General features: G+C 35.3%; 1 protein-coding gene across 3 annotated transcripts in view; it reads right to left on the bottom strand.

The window, feature by feature from the left end:
- Window positions 1-231: 231 nt before the first annotated feature.
- The window catches only part of LOC128993892 (proteoglycan 4-like), a 43,873-nt gene continuing 21,988 nt past the window's right edge, over window positions 232-22,116 (bottom strand). The window contains exons 7-24 of one of the 3 annotated variants that reach the window (XR_008490847.1): window positions 18,989-19,173; window positions 18,600-18,775; window positions 17,903-18,172; window positions 17,229-17,462; window positions 15,856-16,079; window positions 14,577-15,024; window positions 13,789-14,021; window positions 13,042-13,297; window positions 11,781-11,924; window positions 11,350-11,488; window positions 10,224-10,354; window positions 9,691-9,765; window positions 8,131-8,460; window positions 7,004-7,238; window positions 6,203-6,337; window positions 3,814-4,031; window positions 3,594-3,663; window positions 232-3,137 (exon numbers count right to left, since the gene is read on the bottom strand). Coding sequence is in view for 2 of the 3 variants with exons in the window: in XM_054417963.1 (XP_054273938.1) it covers window positions 3,814-4,031; window positions 6,203-6,337; window positions 7,004-7,238; window positions 8,131-8,460; window positions 9,691-9,765; window positions 10,224-10,354; window positions 11,350-11,488; window positions 11,781-11,924; window positions 13,042-13,297; window positions 13,789-14,021; window positions 14,577-15,024; window positions 15,856-16,079; window positions 17,229-17,462; window positions 17,903-18,172; window positions 18,600-18,775; window positions 18,989-19,173 (3,433 nt within the window). In the remaining variant the exon portion in view is untranslated. Of the gene's footprint in view, window positions 4,032-6,202; window positions 6,338-7,003; window positions 7,239-8,130; window positions 8,461-9,690; window positions 9,766-10,223; window positions 10,355-11,349; window positions 11,489-11,780; window positions 11,925-13,041; window positions 13,298-13,788; window positions 14,022-14,576; window positions 15,025-15,855; window positions 16,080-17,228; window positions 17,463-17,902; window positions 18,173-18,599; window positions 18,776-18,988; window positions 19,174-22,116 lie in introns of all 3 variants that reach the window. The other 2 variants (XM_054417963.1, XM_054417964.1) reach the window with 2 other exon arrangements.

Raw genomic sequence — 22,116 nt, 5'->3', positions numbered from 1 at the left:
TTCTGAACACCCAAACCCGCCCCACACTCCAAATACTTTAAAATTTCAACAAGATTATACACATTATATTCAAGCTAAATAATTTCCACTACTTTCGCGAGCTCAATAATATATTTACTTTGGCAAACAGCAGTCAATTTACACATAACTCTAGAGTGACTTGAACCGTGCTGCTAAAGTTCTGTTATGACTGTGTCATAACCGATATAAAAGTGTGTGAATAATAAACAATTGTTAAATTATCTTAAGCTTTTTTATTACTACGATTAAAGAGCATTATGCACAACACCAAGAAAAACCGTCAGCTACAATATCTGCATTGGTTTTGTACATTTTAAAGAACAAACAGAGACAAATCGTTCTAGGCCAATATTTACAAGATGGAGCTTACAAATTTGTTTGCCCGAGTGTTGGGAATGTGATATTTACCAGCCCAGCCCAACACAACGAGTTTAACAATAAACATCTTATAGCTAATAACAACACAATCTTGGATTAATTCTAAAAACATCATGCCTGTAAAAAAAATTGGTCACACTTTGGTGGGTTGATGTACACAATCCTCATACTGGCTAATTTTGAAAATTAAGATACCTTCTAGATCTGATTCATCTAGCTATACTTACAGTTCACGTTTAGTTTAAAGTACTCAATATTATTGATAAATAATCATTCACGGGTTCAGATAAGTCAAAACATTTTCTGTGTTAGTTAAACCTATTAAAGCTTCAACTCATCAGTAGTTTTTTGTTAAATTTACTGAGTAATGTGCAACACCAAGAAATCCCACAAGCTACAATATCCGCATTGGAAACAAGTTATCTTCTGGTAAGCATGATTAAAAAACTACAACTAATTCAACAATGAACAGAATTATTTATTAAGACCTACTTCATTTATTGTATGCCAGCTACATTTCCTTAAGGTCGTCATTTTTGTTTGATCTACTGTTTGGATCAAGTTCGTCATTTTGAGTAAACAATTCCTCCAAGGATTAAAGCAGGTGCAGAACACCCATCCAACCTTGAGAAGAGCAATGTTTACTGGATAACCAAATTGATATTTTTCAACAACGTTGATTACTGATCTTTTCTGTCTTTCCAGATGCAGCATTAGTCAATGGTAACTGTGTTAATTTCACCTATAGTCAAGTTTAACATTAAACTACAAAATACTCGACATAAAAAAAAAAAATGATTAATGTATTGAGTAGTAGTTGGATGTTGAAAATGTTGTGTTTGACTTTTCCGTTTGAGAAACAAAATCTTGTATCTTAACCTGATAATAAAGCTATGCTTTAGAAATGCTGACTATTGACTAATGTTCGAGCTGATGAGTCTGAAAAGGTTAGTAATCTAGATTGTTATAAATATAATTGATTTTGTACCATTTTGTTTTGGAATATATTTATGAATTTGAGGGCTAAACTATTTAGGGAGGAATATATAAATGAACAATGATAAACCTGGACCTTCGTAACAAAGCTCAAAAGAGCATGTATCTATACTTTTTAAATGTTTACTCTAATGGCTTAGTCAATCCAAACAGTGGACAGCTTCAAAAATCGTAAATGTAATTAACGGAAAGTAGATAAAAATATGTATAGTTACGTATGCAATTAACTATGAAAAATGTTTAATAAACAATATTTCTTAATATGAAAACCCTTTTTTATGCATCTTATATCTTTTTACAATAATAATGACGATGTCAATTACAATAATGTATTGTTTAAAGACTGAATAAATGACTATTCAATGACTATGATAGAATAGTTCATTAATAAAGAACCATATTACTTTTTTTTCTGAGGTAAGTCGTAACTCGTATGTTATGTTTATACATCAAGAGAAGTAAGTTTTTTTATTATTTCACCATGTTTGCTGCTGTGCCATAAAGAGGATTTACCAGGAAATTTACACCATTTGGTAGCTGAACCAATAATTAGAATGCATTGCTTGCATTCCAAACTAGAACTCTGTCCTTCCCTGCTAACCATAATGAAGTTGCCAACAGGAAACTAGTTGGCATCTGTCATAATTAAATCAAAAATTTCAATCTGATGCTAACAATAGTGATCAGCAACATTATTACTATCATATTTAGTACTAACAAAACCACCAAAGTGTGAGATTAGAAATAAACCAAGACCTTAAAAAAAGTTTGTTAGTGTCTATGAATTAAAAAAATGAAGTTGAAACATCTGTTAGTATGATTAATAAAAAAATAAATTAAAACAAATTAACATAAGAACACTAAATCACAGAACTTGCCTTAACTATTTGTTTCTCATTAAAAAAATACAACACTGAATTTATTGCCCATCTTATAAATACTGTTGCTGAATTACACTTACAACTTTACATTTCTTAACCTCAAAACTTATGCATTATGTTATTACAAAAATAATAAAATAAATCTTAAAGCTGAAAAAAAAAGTTTGTACTCTACTTAAAACATATTGTATGAGATTACAATAATTCAGAAAGCACCTACATTCACCGGGCGAAACCAATTTCAATCTTACATTAAAATAAGGTATGAATAATCTTTGATTGTGTAAACATTTAAAACTTGAAACTGGTTTCGTAAAATTATGTTCTCACGAAGGTCAACAGTTAGTGATCTAATTTAGATTTCAAATTTATCACGATTAACATTATTTAAATCAACTCGAATTGTGTGTTTTTTTACAAAAAGATAAGTTAAGCTAAATATTAGCATGTGACCTTTATGAACATAATTGGTGCTAAAAACATTAAAATTTATGTTTTATACATCTCACAATGTAATTATCAAACACCTATATAGCAATCCTATATACAGATACTTGGAAACAAACAACATGTACAATGTTTCAATGTACACTAATTTGCTCTATGCACAATAAAACTCGTCTCTATTTTTCAAATTTTATTTTTTAATAAAAAAATAAAGAACGATATAAATAAAACCATTTTTACACTTTCTGTACATGGGGTTGAAGGAAGGATTACAATTATTATGTGATGATTTATGTATTTACAATAGCCATTTCTGTACACATTTCTCTTGCCTTCTTACTAGCGTTACTGGTTGTACTGCTTGGTATATGTCACTAGACCGATTACATAAGTACATCAATGTCTGCAACGGTCCTGAAAACAACTGGCCTTGTTAGCCACCAACAAGATGGAATCTTAATTATATTCCTGTAAGGTTACAATATTCACAATTATTTTATTACATGGCACTATAGCAAAATTACTTATGAAAATACTATTAAAAGATATATCTAAAAACATGCTTAGGGATTATTAATAAACTGATAGGTAAAAATAAACAAAAATAAATGTTTTCTAAAAACCAAATATGCAGCTAAATCTCACAAATTATAATCATTCGCTGTAAAGGTTTATATAAAAAGGTCTTCTGATACACAGAAATTGGTTTTAGTAACCATTAGTAAGACTTTTCTGTTTTCTCATTCTTACCAACTAGAAACAGATAATAGAGAAGTGCCTCAGTGTCAATTGAAAAATCCCAAGATAAAATTACAGGATCAACCTTAACAAAGATGAATGGGAATTTATGAAGATAAGTTTAGACTTTACCTTCGTATGAGGATGAGAAGGTAGAGGACAGGAACTTTTTCTGGGTCGAAGGTAAGGTAAACTTCAGTAACTGGAATATTAAAAAAGTGTGTTAAATATCTGCAACTGGAAAATTTAACAAATAAATACTAGTGTAATAAACATCTTTATGCATGAACACTATGCAAAACAAGTTATAATTATAAAATCAACAATATTTCAACAACAAACAGTTCCAGACCTAATGCTGGTAGTAAGAGGAGCCAGGGTTGTAGAAGGGTGTGGGTGCTGCAGTGGCTGGGGGGTAGCGGTTAGAGTACATTGGGTGCCCCACTCCGGGGAAGTAGAGAGGTCCGTAGTGAGCAGGCGGATCTGCTGGTGGTGGGGGAGGTGGAGGTGGCACCATTTTCTTACCCAACTCCTTCTCCTTCTCTTGTTTATTCAGAGAGTCGATATTTGCTGAAACAAATTAATCAATGCTAATACAGAAATAAAACTTCTAATAAAATTGAATTGTAAGAATTTATTTTGTAATAGCAGGCTTACTAGGATAGGAAAGAGTCAATTTTTGTACAAAAAACACAACAATTCAACAACTAACAACTAAAGACAATTTGTTCCATTGTTACAACTACTTGGTGGAAAATGCTGTCAGTGAAGAAATAACTTATGATTTTTTTTCTCTTCAAGGAAATTCTCTAGGTCCTCTCTAGGCCAGGATTTTTAATTATAAAATAACGAGGTAAGCTAGCTCTTAATATGGTGTACATAACGTTAAGTTGGCAAGTCGGTAGGGCAGCAGACTAATAAAACAAGGCAGCAATGTCGTGGATTTGCCAAATAATATCAACATGGATGTTGCGACCAATCATGGTTGCTCTTCTGTTGCTTTGCTTTCCACGCAAAGATCAGAGGCATATGTGGACAGGCGAATACAAAAAAGATCATTATGTGTCTTGTGCCAAGGTAGACTCTTTTCAATTCAATTTTGAATTGTAGAAAAAGGAGGATAGCAGCTAGCTTACCTTCAAAGTGTAAGTAGGCCATAGAACATGTAGAAAAACACTGTACATGTTCTATGGCCTACCTACTCTTTCAAGGTAAGCTAGCTGCTATCCTCCTTTTCCTACAATTCAAAATCCTGGCCTAGAGCCTATCCTTGAACAAAACTGATCTTTTCAATTCAAGCAAGCCTACTATCCTAACAAAAACATCCAAAACCTAGGCTGATACCCTCTGTTATATAATAAAGTGAATTGTTTGAAAACTAGTATGTCAGAAAATAACTTAGCTACAGACTTTTCAGAATTAATTTTATCACTATTTGCTGGAATTACTGATTTTCCTTTAGTGAACATCATTTAACCCTCCGAGTGTCCATAGTTTAGGCCTTAATGCCCGCCTATTTTTGGCGCATTTGCAAGGTTTTATTAAAACGGATCTGAAAAGCTTAAAACAATGTTAATTCTATTGTTCTATATACCATTTTGTTTGGAAAATCATGGGCTTCAATATCATACATAAAACCTAAGGAATATTTGTTTCAAAAAAAACTTTTTAGGTAAAAATAAAAATTATTTTGGAAAAATTGAGAAAAAATAAGTTTGCGCTCAATGAAATTGTATAAATTATAGGCCTATAAATATTTGAAAATAGCCACTTTGTTCTAAATTTTATGAGGATTACAAATATATAATAATATAAGGAAGTAGATTTGCAAATAAATAAGTTATGGGCAAAAAACAGATTTCAGTACATAGCGTTTAGCTAAGAATGCATAGCCTAACCATAGCTAGGAATCTGGCTGATAATTTGCATCAATATCACTACCTACTTCTTCAGGATCATCAACCAGCCCTTCAAAATCACTTAAATCTTCTTAAAAGCACCATGTATATCAATACTTTTGATTTTTAACACTAAAACAATGATAAACATAATAAAACACATCAGTCATCGGTCCGAGGTTAACTAACCTGTTTACAAATACGCACGTCAGCTGTCTGCTACAATTACGATCGGCTCGGAGAACATAAAGCGCTTAGAGACAGACCTCTGGAGAAAGCTTAGAATCTAACGAAAAGAACGATACCTAACTCGATCCAGTTCAATCCGATTTTGTCAGTCATAGAGCCTTCGCCGTAAACAGTGTTCGTGAGTCGCTGCAGCGACGCATGACACTCGGATGGTTAAGAACATTTTGAATTTTAAATGGAACATGTTTGTAAATGCTATCAAATTAAGATTGATTTTTATATATTTTTGTTCTCGTATGAATCACATTTTTGGGTAAAATTAATTTATAATTCTACTGAACAATCAATGGTCAAGATTTTTTTCAAAGGAGGCAAAAGAGTGGCTGTGGTGTGCAGTTGAATTTCACTACTTCTTTTAAAGAAGCCTCCATGAAAGGGCCAAATGTTAATTAACTTAACTAAATAATTATAATAATTATTTATCAACTGCTGATCAACTGGTACTTTTCTTGGATTAGTTTCCATTTCTTCTAGTACAGTAGTACCTAGTAAGAGATTAACTCGTTTTTTTAAATCAGATCTACATGTACAGACTTTTTAATTCTTGAACAATGTTTAAAACCACAAACTTATTGAGTATGTTAAACTTCTTACCTTGCTTTCTGGCCTTCTCTTGCTCCTCGTCATCACTGAGAAACAGTCCAAACTCCCTTTTGAGTCTCTGGGTCAAGTTTTCACGTTGGCGTTCAACCAATGTCGGGGCTGAACTAAAAATATTATTCGTTGGAGCTGCAAATTAAACAAAATCGAAGTTATAAAATTTGTTGTTGTTTTAAAAATGGGTTTATGTCAGGGGTTTTAAGGATTTTGTGGTGGATAGGCAGGCTTGCCTTACAGATTAAAATGCACAAATAAACACATAAAGCCTCTTCAGCAACCTACAAGAACAAAGAAAGACTCTACTACTGAAGGAGCTTGTAGCTCTGAAAACTAAACATTATTTGTGCAAAATCATCAAGGTAGAACATTTTAATGGGGGTAAAAACGTAAACTGCGAATAAATTAACACCGGAACTTGCCAGTTTTTATCCACAATAGCCAACTCCTAGGCCTACCTAGGTGGTGGGCTATGGGCCAGAGAACGTAGGCCTAGTTTTAATCACAGTGCCTCCTTGGAGAGGAGTGTTAGTCAACAGGCGATGTTACAACATCGTGCTAGCCCGGTCTTGGTATTGGCTGCCGCCAACTGCAGACTCTCGTACATTAGTTATGATGTTTAGGAATTAGAAAATTATAAAGGCAAAATTAGGCTGTTCAACCAGGTGCCAGTTGTGTAAATAGCAGTCTACAGCTTGGAGAGGCAAAATACTAAATGAAGTAAGGCCTAATGAACTTTTTGGGTCTTAAGAGGAAAAAAATGCTTAAAGTCAATGTATATGTGGCATTTATACTTACGTTTTTTAGCAAGGTTGGTATCCAAAGCCGCCTCTAACATTAGAGACTTGGCAATGACAGTTTGAGGCTGAGGCTCCTCTTCATCTTCAGAAGATGATGAGGACATGGAGGAGGTGGCAGAGGTGGGGGGTGAGGAAGCTCCACCTGTCCCTCCACCACTCTTGCCTGTAGTTCCCTGCCCTGTGCCACTTCCCCCGCCTTGCTGTCTCCTCTGACGGTACTCTGATATTGAGAGCTGGAACAAAACAAGGACAAATCACAATATACAGAACATACAATATAACATACAATAGTTATTATTTTTATAACAAAGGCACACAAGATAATCAAATACCCAAAGACAAATTCCGCAGGGTCCTGTTCAGATTATTGCAATTTAATTAAACAATATTATACATAAAGTGAAATTATGTAAAAAAAAAAAAAAAAAAAAAAAACAAGAATTAATTCAAATATTATTTCAACTGTAATGGTAAAAATTTGGATAAAATTTGGAAAATTCATTTATTTTTTACTAAACTAATGACATTCTAAGTACTTGTTAAACTAATTCTATTTAAATAGGGACTAAATGTGATATTTTTAAGGAGTCATTTTAGTGTAAGTTCAATCAGGGAAATGGAAATTCGATTAGTCTGCAGGTTTGCTGCGGCGGGGGTATTATTTCAGTTAGCACATTCTACAGAAAAAAATTTTCACCCGAAATTTTAAATTGTAGAAAAAGGAGGATAGCAGCTAGATTACCTTGAAAGTGTGGGTACATAGAAAAAGTTAAAAAAACACTGTGCACACAATATTTCGTCCCCTAAGGGACTTTGCCAAGTGTAGAGAAAGAGTTTATAAATTACAAAAATCATTTTTGTACACTTTCTCTATACTTGACAAAGTCCCTTAGGGGATGAAATATTGTGTGAACAGTGATTTTTCTACTTGTTCTATGGCCTACCCACACTATCAAGGTAAGCTAGCTGCTATCCTCCTTTTTCTACAATTTAAAATCCTGGCCTAGAGCCTTTCCTTAAACAAAACTAACTTTGTCACCCGAAAGGAAGGAAGGAAGGAAGGGGAGTTCAACTCGACACATATTCTACCAGCTCTACAATGCAGTCTATGAATGGTATACAAACCTTGCGTTTTATGGCTGTCGCGGCAGCAGCTGCTGATTGCTCAGCAGTTTTAGTTTTTTTCACCTCGTCTTCACTGCCTGATGACCTGGTTTTTCTCCCTTCCTTTGCTTCGGTTTTACATTTCACCTGTCCTTCCTCTTTGACAGCTTCTTCTTTGACCTTAAAATCATCCTTCACGGTAGAATCTTCTTCTTTCACACAAACATTCGGTTTCAGTTGTTCCCCTTCTGATTCTTCTGTTTCTTCTTCCGCTTCCTTTTTAACTTTAGTTTTAGATTTTAAAGCTGGGGTTGGGGAATCAGGTCCTTCTGATTCCTGACTGCTTCCACACTGCAACATGGATAACCAAATAACCATTTATTCTATAAATCTTCAAGTTCTCAGAAATTCTTGTGTAAATTTTAAGTAGGTAGTATATAATTTGTCATCCTATGCTAGAAATCTTATTATAAATTAGAGTAAAGCGATTTAACAACATAATTGAATTACATTGTGATTAAAATTTTGTTTCCAATAGCCTATATAAATAATAGAGATGTGTCTATTCTCGATACCACTGATACTTTGACATTGGTATCGGTCAAAAGTTGATGTAAATATACCCTACATGTCTGGGAAGAAAGTGATCGAAAAATTACTGTCATGATCATTGATCACGCAAAACGATGATGACGATTTCATAACCGTGGGAGATGATCAGAATTTTGCCACAATCACAGAAAGCGACAATGATGTCCACACAACTGAGGGATCAGAATTTTTCCACGACAGCGGAAGACGTTGATAATGTCTACATGACCGTGGGAGATGTTCAATATTTTAGCAATTGCAGAAGATGTTAAGGTTTCCATGACTGCGAAAGACGATGATGTTACCATGACTGAGGAAGATATTCAGGATTTTATAGTGATTATGGCATATGACGATGATGTCTCCAGGACCACAGGCAGTCATCACGATATTACCTTGAGTTTACCTTGGTCGAACAACTCTGTATCGGTATAGGGAATCGAGAATCAATTTTTCAGGTATCGGTATTGAAAATTTAAAAAAAATTTTTGTATTGACACATCACTAATATATAATAATTGTAATAGCTTTTAGAATAAGAAAAATCTGCTTATCTAGGCGGAATGTATATGAAGTGATGATAACAAGAGGACAAAGGAAATGCATTTGATATTATTTAAATATTATTTAAAGAATACACCTGCCGCAGCAAACCTACAGGCTAAGCGAATTTCAATTTGTCTGATTGAATTTTGTCTATAATATTTCCATAAACAAGATATATTTATTCCCCATTTAAACACCATTCGATTTAATAAGTGATATTCAATATCCAATATCCCTAGAAGAGCATTTTTAATACAGTAAACAAAGAGAGTGAATAGAAAATGTGAATGAACAAACATTTAAGAGAACATAGATTGTGATGATTAGGTTGAAACAATCAACACTGAAGAAAATTGCTTGAGTGATGCGACTGACAGAACCAACATTGAAGAAAACATAGATTGAGTAACAGCAAAAAGGTTTCATGCAAAGACAGAAACCTACCACCTCATCGTGGCTCTCTTGAGCTGGCTTAACATTATCTTGAGGAGATGAGACTGTGTCCTCTTCATCAGTCATCTGTTGACAATATTGCAACTGTACTAAACAGTACAATTCGCTAGATTTTGAAAATTATAACATTGAGACTGTGGATTTAACTTTAAGTGTAAGTGCCACGTTTAACTGCATACCTTTCACATACCTTTATTCGTCAAAATTTACAAATATATAACTTGCAGTCTCAATGTTTTGTAAAGACTAACAAGTACCAAATTGAAAATATTTTTATTGTTTTGTAAATATATAGCAACAAATAAGGCCCTTGCAAATCTTCCTGGAATAAATTTATTTTCAAGTGGTTGTGTGTTTTGGGTGCAATGTAAATAACAATTTGTTAAGTGAACAGTTTTATTACTTTAAGGAGTTTTTCTGTAATAATTCAGCGGTTGCATAACAACTGGTTAGCCCAAATCAGTCAAACAGTAATAAGGTAAAAAGTGAGTACAGTAATTATTGATTCATGAACATTTAACTACCTGACTAAGAGCCTCGGCCGTGTGGGTAGGCGTGGTAGGGGGAGTGACGGAATGGTCCTCAGAGATGGACTCTCGAGCCATTCGCCTTTTCTTGGGCGGAGCTACATGTTCAGAAGGAGAGTTGGTCACGTCTGGAATACAAAATGCCACATGAAATGTAATCAAGAGAAACACGTCTACTAATATACTAAAAAAATCCTACAAATGTTCTTGCTTTCATTGGTTTTACTAGGTAGGCCATATAATTGCTCATTCCAGAGGTAGTTAACCCTTCAAAACGGTTTGACGAGACCCTCTCGTCATACTAACTCCCGCTACGTGGTGGCATCTGATGGCAATTATGTGAACTATTACGGGCTGAGGTTTATTGGATAATGTTGTCCATCAGTTTCTCCACCTACTACAGCTGTTTTCGATCGATAAAAATGTGCGAGAGAGACAGAGAGTGTTTACAATCTTGAGTGTCTTTGTGTTTGTCGACCTCGCATCACATGTTGTTGTGCAATAACGTTCACTCTTGTTTATTGTTGTAGTATCGTGATTTTTAAGGCGTAATGTTATGTTGATTCAAATTTAAGTTATTTATTAGTAAATCACAATATTAGTACGTTCATTTTAGTTTTGAAATGTGTTTTGTGTCGTGAGTTTGTGTGAAATGTGTTAGTGTGTTGGAGTGTCAGGTTATAGTTTTAGGTTATTGTGCTTTAGGAAGTAGACAGATTTGATAGGTAATTTAATTTGCGAGATGGTTGGATCTAGCCAAATATGACAACTTGGGCCTATTATCCGAGGAAAGTTATGAGGAAGAAATGGACTTCGCCCAGCAGCAGGTAGGCCTAGAAAAAAACTTCCGTAGCAGCGTCTGGTACGCAAACAACATTGCCCGCCTTGAAGGGTTAAAAAAAAGTGGTAGATGTGACCAAATTAAGAGAACATAGATTAAGAGAATAACTTTTAAAATTACCTATTTCTCTGCATAATGATAATACAAAGAAAATAAGGCAAACTTTAACATATTTAAATTTGCAGGCCCTTTAAAAACTTCCTTAAAAACTACATTTTTCAAATCTTTTGTCGCAATCCAGTTGTCTGAATGACTAAATTGATTATATCTTAACTTTCTTACCAGGACGACTGTTGGGGGAGTCACACTCCTCACTAATGGCCTGACGCAGCCATCGCTTCTTGGCGTTGTAGCCTTGCTGCTCTGGCTGTGCTGGCGGAGAACTCTCTGGTGACTTGTTGAGCCACGAGGTCAATATTCCCTATAAAAACAACAGGTGTCACAAAACATTACACAACCTATAAAGAAGTCCACATAAAATTAAGTTTGTTACATTTTACAGTTGTTTTAAACCAATAAGTATGCAATATAGTTAAAGATTAATAATGCATAATTTTATGGCTAAGTTTTTTTAAGTTGTAGGCTAATAATCTGCAAAAGAAAACTTTAAATATCACTGGTAGCAGTTTTGAAAACAACTTGTATCAAAGATGATCAGCCACAATACATCAGGCATCTAATAAACATTATTTGCATGTTATAGAAGTGATTACCTTCTTAGTCTTGGGGAACTTGAAGCCTGGAGCGAGTGGTCCTACGGCTGCCGCTATCAACATCGCTGTCTTGGACATGGGTGTTGGCGGAGTGTCCCCAGCACCACTGCTAGGACTGGTGTGTGGCGGTGGACTCTCGTAGCTCTGTACAACAATTGATCTTAGAATCTTGTTTTGTAAAGCATGTGGATTAATAGATCTTCATCAAAAATTGAAGCAGTAGCTTACTGCGACTAAACGTTAGTGGTTACGGATAAATGTTATTTAACCCTTCACAAACTAATTGTTATTCTCTTATTAACCATTTTTATGATCTTAGGTTTTTTACCTAAGTCTACAGCTGTAAATATTGTTTGGGACAATGTTTTGTTTTACCAATTATAGTGATGGTTGAATACAGTAATTTCGAATCTCGAATCGGAATCCTAAAAAAAAACTAATATTGAATCTCGAGTCCCAAAAATAATTACAAATGGCCTTATGGTGATTAAAAAAGCAAGAATGGAATAGGAACCATTTAAAAACAAATATTACACTAACCATAAATGACTACTCTTTGCAATGAAAAGTTACGTAATGACTTATGACACAAAGCAAAAATAACAGACGACTGATCGGTTACATCTTTTTAACCTATTAATCTAAATCAAACAGTCGGTCGGTATACTTTATTTGGAAGGCAAATATTCATTATTTTGGTTATTTACGGTTGTTGTAGGTACACTTGTTAATTTTAAATTCATTGATCAATAGTATACATAAAATGTCATAAAATGGCTATGTCACAGCACTGTATACTACCTACGTCAATAACCTCTGTGGTTAGTCAATGTCACAGTAAATGCCTTAAATGTCTTAATTCTATTCTAAAATAAAATAAAAACAAATTTGGATTTTAGGATTTGGAGGATTTGACACATCCCTAACCAGTTATTTATACAGAATAAGTAAATTAAGTACCTCGATGATTTAAAGAATAGATGTTGGTAATATATTGTTTGTTAATTAATATTATCCATGACTCTTGATTAATATCATGTTGATTAATATTTTTAATCAACTTCAAAATAAAATTCAGCTAGCCAAAATACTTTCTGGGAAATAGGTTCTGTTCTTACCAAGTTTTGATTATGATAATATTTTAAAAGTAGTCAAGTGACCAAGAAATATCACAACGGGTTAAGCTTTCCTATACATTAGTTTGCCTATGCCAACCTCTAGTTACAAGTTGAGATATTGCTAGGTGAGACCCACTACTGACCTTCTTGTAGTCTGTGGCAGTACTAGTCGTATTGTTCTGAGTGGGAGTGGTGGGGGGAGTGTGGCGTCGTGCAGGGGGAGGGGTGGGGGTACGGTTCGGCCGCTGTCTCAAAGGTGACTCGTCATCAGAGGACTCAGCAGAGTCAGGAGATCGCTCCCGCGTTGGCTGGCTACGACGTAGCGTCCGGCGTGGCCTTAATACTGGCTGTGGAGTGCTTTGAGATCTGCCGCGCCCTTTCCGCTTTGTCACTGTGAATCTGCCAACATCACATTACAGTTAGTTACTTTACGGTTTAAGGAATATTTTTAATATATTTATACTTTTTATACTTATATATTATATAATATATATTTTATTTTGGAATATTATTTAATATATTTATCAGTCTGGATGAATGACAAGTTGTTGCTATAAAGGATAAATTAATTACTTATAAAGCTTGGAACAATTTGAATTGGATATGTTTATCCATGCTTACATAAACAAAGAAAGCTAGATGTTTGCTATAACAATTCAGATGCTAATAATAATACTAACTCCTGTCCCTACTTGAAAAGTATTCCCTTCTTAAGTAATGAAATTTATATACAAAAAAATAAACTCTTTTCCTTAAATTGATTCTAGTTTTTAAAACAGATAAGAAGTTCAAACTTCTCTGCATTGTAATGTAATTGTAATGAAAAGTTCAATATTTGGAATTCATTCAATACTTCTTTTAGACAGTATACTAGTCAAAGCCATACTCACTTCCTCTTGCGTTGACTATTCTTAGAGCTGGAATTGTTGTCCTCCTTGTCACTTGATTTATCCTTTTCCTTATTCTCCTTTTCCTTGGTCTCAGTCAGATGAGGTTTAAAATCTGTTTCAGTAGAATCTTTGCGATGAGTCTGCCTGGCCTGAGCTTCTTGTTTACGGGCTTGGTCTTTCTCCATACGTTCAAAAGCTTTCATTATTGCTTCCATCTTCCTTTCTTCTCTCGTCTAAAACCATCAAAAGTTCTAAATATTTATAAAATAATTTTACCCTACTAAAAATAACATCACCACTTATGTTTTATCTCAGCAAAAGCCGTGATCGCTGCAGTATTCAAAAAATCTCAGACGTTATTTCATTGTCACCCTCGCTTATGAAAACTTTGACATAGTTTTCCCTGATCACGGCCAAATCTCGACTATCTCTTGCGTTTATGTAGATATGATCATTGGCTCCCGTGGTCACAGAAACAACTTCTTTCGCAATTGCGGTGAGCGGTGACATTCGGACCTCAGTGCCCTCGCACTGCCCCGGGGGTGTTACTTACACCATTGATTCTAGGGATGATAGGTATCATCTGAACAAAATATAATCACATATAATCAAGAACAATTATCAAGAAATGTAAAATGTTTTCCATGTAGCCTCCTGAATACCAAAAAACGTATTTTAACTTACTTATTTTAATATAAAATCCTAGCATATTTTCACCAGAAGTCTAACCATGTAAAATATAATAAAAGTAAAATGAAGGATAAAAATAAAGAGCAACTTTAGCTTACCATTTTATTCTTCTTATCCGCAGCCTCCTTTTTGCTCAGTTTGGTCCCTTCTTTTACCACTTCCTCCTTCTGGGGCTCTTCCTTCTTCTTGGGAGTGGTGGGAGCGGGAGGTGGTTTGCGAGCTGCGTTGTTGGCAGCACTGCGTGTGGTGGGTGCGGGTGGGGGAGGGGAAGGAGCAGCAGGAGGGGAGGGTGGAGGGGTGGGAGCTTTTACGGGTTTCTCCACTTCAGGCTCAGGTGGAGGGGGAGGTGTCGGCACCCGTGGCGGGGGTGTAGGCACTCGCACCGATGGGACCACCTTGGGTGTTGGCTTGGGAGTCGGAGACACTTTAGAAGCAGCTTGAGCCTTGGAAGGTTGCGGTTTCGGTGTTGGTTTTGGTGAAGCTTTTGGCGGAGATAGGTTTTCAGACACTGTTCGTCTTCTACCACGCCTGCGTTTGTCTGAGATTCTGAAATAAGATCATGTTTGGTGAATAGGAGTAAATATATATTTTCATCTTGTAAAATTGTAATATGTTTTTTTATATATTTTGTGTTCATTACTTACATTTCAGGCATTTTTTTAATTTTTAGAAGTAGACCTAGAGTAATTATGTAACGCTACAGGTAGCAGCAGGAGTGACAATTTCAGTAACGGCCTGATAAGACTGTACTCTTTGTTTATATTGATAAGATAAGTTTTTGTGTACACTGACCACAAATACTGGACAAAGTGGTCAGTCAATTTCCGAGTTGTTTTATGTTTTGCTAATTGTTTGTTTTTGAGGAAATAAAATTAATTATTCATTCATATATTATCCATAATAAAAAATCAATAATCGAAACTACTCTTATACCAGTATGATGGGTTACAACTTAGTTTAAAGCAATTAAAATGTGAGTTGTGATTTTGTTTAGTGGTTGAAACCAATCTGATATAATATGGCAGTGCATCATTTAAAGAATAGTCTAGGCTACTAACCTTTATCAAAATTAATGCTCTTAAAGTTACAGAGCCCAAGTCATGTTGTATTGCGTTTAGCAACTCTAAATAGTTTTACACATAAAAAAAACATTGCACTGGGTAAAAAAGTTAATCTATTTGCTAATATGGGTGTAGACGTACACAGAGTTTTTGTAGCAAAGTTGAAATAAATGGAACCCTACACATATTATGTATAAATATTACTTCAGATGTACTGCAAAATTGCTTGGCCTACAAATGATTCCATGGCTTTAGTTATTTTTTGTAGTTGTAGCCTAGTTAATTTTTCATTAATTAGTTCATTTGACCTACTTACTGAGTATTGACATTGTTGTTGTTATTGTTTGGAGAGATCAGCCCGTTAAGGATCTTATGATTGTCAGTGGAGGTGAGAGGCACAGCCGCTGGGCAGGGGTTGTCCAAACAAGATGCACACACAAGCCCCGGACCCATGGCAAGAGTTATTTCTGTGTTTTTATCCATTGCTTTTGTCGTCACCAGGTATAAATGAAGAACTCCTTTTTCGATACAATGTCTTACCTAAAAAAACACCCATACTTTCAAAATTGTGATCTTAATACTGAAGGCTTACAAAGGTGGATGTTCATAATAAATAATAATGATGCATAATTATAGTAATTAATCATGAGTTGTTGTCCATTAGAGTCCAGAGGTCAATAGATTGTAAAAAAGTCGAAGAAAACACTGGACAGGGTGTCCACAGAAAATTTGTAATTAATTCCCATGACTTTACATGACTATCCATGACCATTTACCATTGATTTCCATGACTCATAAACATTACTCAAAAATTATAATGTAACATGGAAACATGCACACACAAATAATACTGCCTAGACAAATTTCACAGAAAATACTGAAATATATGCATTAACAGATAACAATGGAGTAATAAATTTAGTAAAAATGTGGTATTCAAAATAAGGTAGGAAAAGAGAAAACCCAGCCTAATCTGTTCCCATAACTGGCCAAGTCTCTCTTAACTTTCTTTTATCCTTCCCATATACTTTTTATAATTGATTTTTTATTGAGTTTACAGCGTTTACAAAATTTAGCTCAACTTAGAAAAGACAATTAAGTCAACTCAAAACATTATAACAATATTTGTATTGCAGTTTGAGTTGTAATAATAAAGTTGTAAAATGTTTATATACACTAACAATATCCAACAAATATTAAATTTAATTATAAGATAAGGTAGGGAAAGCTAAAAACACACATATTCTATCTATCTAATTAACAGAAAAGGTTTTATGACATTTTTCTTAAGATTTAACACTCATTTTCAAAAAAAAATCTGGAACAAATCAAATACGGAATCTTGGGGAAAATAGATCAAGAAGAAGAAAATCAAGTCAAATTTCCACCAATACATTAAAAAAAAATAAATACATTAAGTAATCCTTGGTTGCTGTAATAACTATAGTTTCGGTTCTTGGACACTGGACAGAACCACTTTTAGGCTTATGAGTCAAATCAATCACCTTAATTTGAAGATTGTTAGTAGAATACATTAAAAACAAACACACGCAAAAACAAAGGAAGACTTAGTGCAAGTATTAAAACCATTTTCTATAAGATAATAATTCGGAGGATATGCTGTACAACTTTTTAGAAAATGAAATAAAACCAATTCCCTAATAAACAATCAGAATCGCAAACACTGACCTCAGCATTGGGTTTGCAAGAGCGTCGTACAAAGCGAGCGTCGTTGCCATAGGTCCTAGCGTCAACGCAGACCTCTGTGTTATCTCGAGGTAACTTGTAGTGGAAGATGTACGGTCCTGGTGGTGGAACAGGGGGACGAAGGGGACGGTTGGCTCCCCCACCACACAACATGTACTTGCCCCTAAGCTCCACTAAAGGCTGGTTACTGGATAGTGCCACAGTCGCCACTAGGATCTGGACAAACACAGCAAACTTATTTAGTAGTTTAATGTTTATTATGATGTATAGCCTATTATTTATAGAACCAATAGGTTTAGTATTGGTCAGATTTATAAGTTTTCAAGAGATTGGCAGCTTCTTTTAGTTTTGCATTTGCCTATCAAAGTGGTATGAAAACAAAAGGTGGGTTGATAAAGTAAGAGAATAAATTGTACTAAAGACTCTGAGATGTTTTCCAGTAGGTAGGATTGTAGACAAGATCCAGGAATAAAAGGAAGTAAATTAGTTTTACCATCTGAAATTATCTGTTCCAGCATGGGGCTATCTAATGCATGAAAAATGAAAATGTAAATAGTTGATCACTTTCCCTTAAAAGTATGACGTATATTGTTAAAGGACAAAACAAAAAACAAAAATGTAAACTTTGGAAAACAATGAACCAGTTACATTTGTACCTTAACTCCAGAGGGGAGGAGTGAGATGCGGTACTTGGGTGTAGTCAACAGATTTGTGGGCAGCTTCAGGTCAGAATGTACTCCGTTGACCTTAATGGCAGCTACCCTGGCGCGTAGTTCAGGTGAGTAGTGGTTGGTGACGGCTTCCTCATAACTGTCTATCCACTGCCGCAGCTGCTCAACCGGAGTGACAGGGGTCGGTGGCTTCTTCTCAACCGGAGAACTCTTCTCAGCGGCCGGAGGATTGTTATTCACAGAAGGCTGGGAACTCTGCGTAATAGAATTTAAAAGTAGCAAGATTTGTCCGGGGATAGATTTGATTGAAAATGTTTGGTTTGTTACAATATCACATATGTATACATTATATTGAACCAGCAATTGGGAACCCACAAGCCTAGTTAGATATTTTATCTCAAATATTAATCAACTTTTCTTGTACCAAATATTCTAAAATACACTCCCAAAAAAGGCAAAGGATGAGACTGTTGTATGGAACTAAGTAGATATAATAATACATAATCCTTCTTTATAACTTACAAACCTGTATTCAAGTTTTCTTAGTAAATTGTATTTAATTTCACAGTGTTGTCGAGAAATATTATTAAAATAGATGCAGCCCTACAGTCAAGGATCGTGACACTTCTATTTTAGCAGATGCTTCAGTTTATTTTTTATTTTTAGTAAAAATTAGACATACCTTCCTTCTTAATGGTGGCCTCTTTTCTGTTTGCTTCTTACGGAAAACCTGTCTGTTATTCTGGCGATTTGAGTCCTTGTTGGATTCACGTCGCTGCTTGCCACCCGTTGTAATATTCTTGCGCTGAGCCGGTTTCCGGTTGTTAGCTGGTGCTCCTGGTTTACGCGGTGGAACATCTATGGAAATTGTCTAAGCTAGAGTTTTATGTTTATTAAACAGCAGAAAAACATTATACAAGTTTATATTACATTAAATGTTTGATTATTAAATCAGTTTGAAAGTTCCACCACAAATTATAGATTAAACTAAAAACTATTACAGAATTCCAAGGTTCAAAAGAGAAAATTTGAGACATAACATTTGTGATCAAGGAAGTACAATATACTGACTTGTATCAGAACCTGAGGAAGTGTCACTGGAAGAGTCGGATGTGTCCAGAAGCTCCTTCTTCTTCCTCATCTGCAGTGCTATGGCTTTCTGCTTGTCTATACGGCGAGGTTGGCATTTCTCACACATGTATTCTTCTGGGATATTGGCTCTGTCAATCCCCATACAATCCACATGCTGCCAAACCCTGAGAGAAACATGGACTTTTATACAAGACAAACAGGTGCTAGTTAGATTCACAGTTAATTTAACAAAAATTAAGTGTTATCAGAGAACAGACCATGATAGCCTACTGCAGACTACAGTTAGCACGTTGAGTGCGGTAGCCCAATGGCCGGTGGCTAATGTGCTGCGTAGTTGAAGTGCACGAAAACATTTAAATTTAGTTTTACAAATGAGAGGCATATTGAAGCTTGTACTGCGTTCTCCCCGAGCGAGGCTGAGCTCTCACTGGATCAATACTTGAGAGTTATGTATGCTACATAGTTTAACGTAGTCCGCCGCACGTGCTAGTCCCGTGCTATGTTAAAACAATGTAGGACGCACTCAACGTCTTAATTATTTTCATTAATAAACTTGAATTTTTTTCATTAATAATAATTGATGGAATCAATTGACAGGGTGTCCACCAGGCCAACAAAAAAAATCATGAGTAATTCCAGGTAGTTCAGGTTGTAATTTTCATACTAAATTTCCCAAAGCGTTTTTGCACCAACTCCCGCAATGCTGTTTTAGCGCTAACAAAGTTCGCTATTTTAGTTATCGGAAAAAGCATTCTCAATTTATAATTGCACAGTTTCTTTAACTGAATCAGAAAACTCAGTTTAAGCATTTATGATTACTGTAATATTGCCTGACAGCAGTATGCAATATTTATATATGACTGATTAAATAATCAGAAAATTAAAAACTAATACTTAAACCTGAATTTATCAATAACTTTTTTTAAATAGTGATATGTCAATAACAAAATTAATCGAATCTCCGTAAGACACCTGAAAAATAGATTTGAATAAGTACTGAAAATTTAATTTTTACCAAACTTTCTGTAAGGATTACTACACCAACCAGTCTTTATGTACTTACATATAGAATGGAATTTTGGAGTTTGGATTGTTTTTCAAGTGGCCTACAGAAGTAATTAATGCAGAAATTACAAAAATTTCACATAGCCAATTTAGGTTATAAACCCTTCTAAGCACTTTTAATATAAATACCACGTTAAAGGTAAATACAGTAGACTCCCTCTAGTTCGGCTTCGGTTGGATCGGCCGCCGGATGGTCCGGCCTGGTCTCAGGGGGACAAGTCACATCGTCACGGGGGAATTGCCTTCGACAGGATTTAACTTGAATGTTTAGTTTCCGGCCAGAGAAGTAAACAATTCATGTCAGTTTAGTTGACGGGTACTTCTATGGGTGAATTGTTGCATATTACCTATGTAAAACTATGTTACATAACCTCAAAAATACCGAGAACATTTTATAAATAGTTTCTCTTCGGTCTAATAAGTTGAAATGCAGAGTATAATTAAATATTTCGGACTATTTTTTTATGCGGTAGGTTCTCCCATTATTATTTTTGAAACACCACAGTTTATTTGACAAAAATAAATTAAAGCAAAACAAAGAAATAGCCATCGTTAGCTTCAAGGTCAAGCTATCCGCTTGCACTGACAATCATCTGTTCTTTACACAACTGATGTCTGCTGTGCACTTTTTTGCTATCTCACAAACAGTTTGTGATTGGGTGATTAGTAACCATTTTTTTCTGTTCTTTACGTGATTTATTGTTGTACGTTCAGTGTTGTGTAATTTTTGTTTTGCTTGAGTAAGCGTGATTTTAACGTTACAGTTTTTATTACTGAACCAAGGTTATTGACTTAACATATCACGATTGCGCAATACTATGATTTGTATTTTGATGATGTAAAATGCACTACATCCGGTTAGTCCGGCCGTTTTGTAGTTCGGCCAGTGGTCCAGTCCCGAGGTGGTCGAACTAGAGGGAGTCTACTGTAAAGATATTACAAAAAATATATTTTTTTAAACTTTCTAGAAGTGTGCCATTTTGAAATTTTTGGTCAAGCCGAACTCGAGGTTATATAGTGATCATCTACCACTGTCATAGAGACAACATCATCGTTTTCCGCAATAACTGAAAAAAAACTGAATATCACTCAGTAATGGAAACATCACCACTGTCTTCTGTGGTCGTCACAAAATCCTGATATTGTTCAGCGGTAACGGAAACATTATAATCGTCGCCTGGGATCACAGAAAAGTTCATCAATTATTCTTCTAACAAATCACGTGGCCGTTTGGACATCATCAATGTCTCCAGCGGTCATGGAAACCATCGCCGTCCCCGCGGTCACAAAAACACCATTGTTGCCATGCGCGATCGTGGCAAAATCACTAAAAATCACGCAGCCATTTGGAGTTTGTACATCATCATCGTCTCCCATGGTCATGGAGACGTCATCGTCGTCATGCACAATCGCGGCAAAATCACTAAAAACTCCCATGGCAGTTTGGACATCATTGGCCAGGGACACACTTACCGGCAAAACCGCCGGATGTCGGTTCCGACGGAACCGTCAGATGTTGAATTTCAGAACACACTGTCCCGGTGAAAACTATTTTGACGGAGCCGGCGACAATAAATAGAATGCAATGAACTTTGAATCAGTCAGTCGTGTCTTAGAAATGGTGCTGTCAATACCTAAAAAGTTGGCCATGCTGTGTTTGCTCCACCACAGAAGAAAGAGGAATCACCGCCGAAGTATTTGGTTCATCCGATTCTAGAGAACAGACAGCTACATGGAACATTTTATACTCTATTTCTACAGTTGAGGAATGAGGATAATAATTTTTTGTAATTATTTTCAAACGTTTGTTCCCACTACTATTGAATACAAGGACAAGATACGTATATGCGCGATCGCGCCAAAATCACTGAAAAATCCGACGGCCGTTTGGAGATCATCATAGTCTCCCGTGGTCACGGAAATGTCAATGTCGTCTCCCGTGGTCACGGAAACTTAACTGTCGTCTCCCGCGGTCGGAAACGTCATCGTCGTCTTCCGCGGTCGGAAACGTCATCGTCGTCTTCCGCGGTCGGAAACGTCAT

This window comes from Macrosteles quadrilineatus, unplaced genomic scaffold (assembly GCF_028750875.1).
Source record: "Macrosteles quadrilineatus isolate MER2022 unplaced genomic scaffold, UCM_ALF_1.0 Scaffold_5__1_contigs__length_97177068, whole genome shotgun sequence".
NCBI lineage: Eukaryota > Metazoa > Arthropoda > Insecta > Hemiptera > Cicadellidae > Macrosteles > Macrosteles quadrilineatus.
This window is presented reverse-complemented; position numbering and strand designations above follow the sequence as displayed.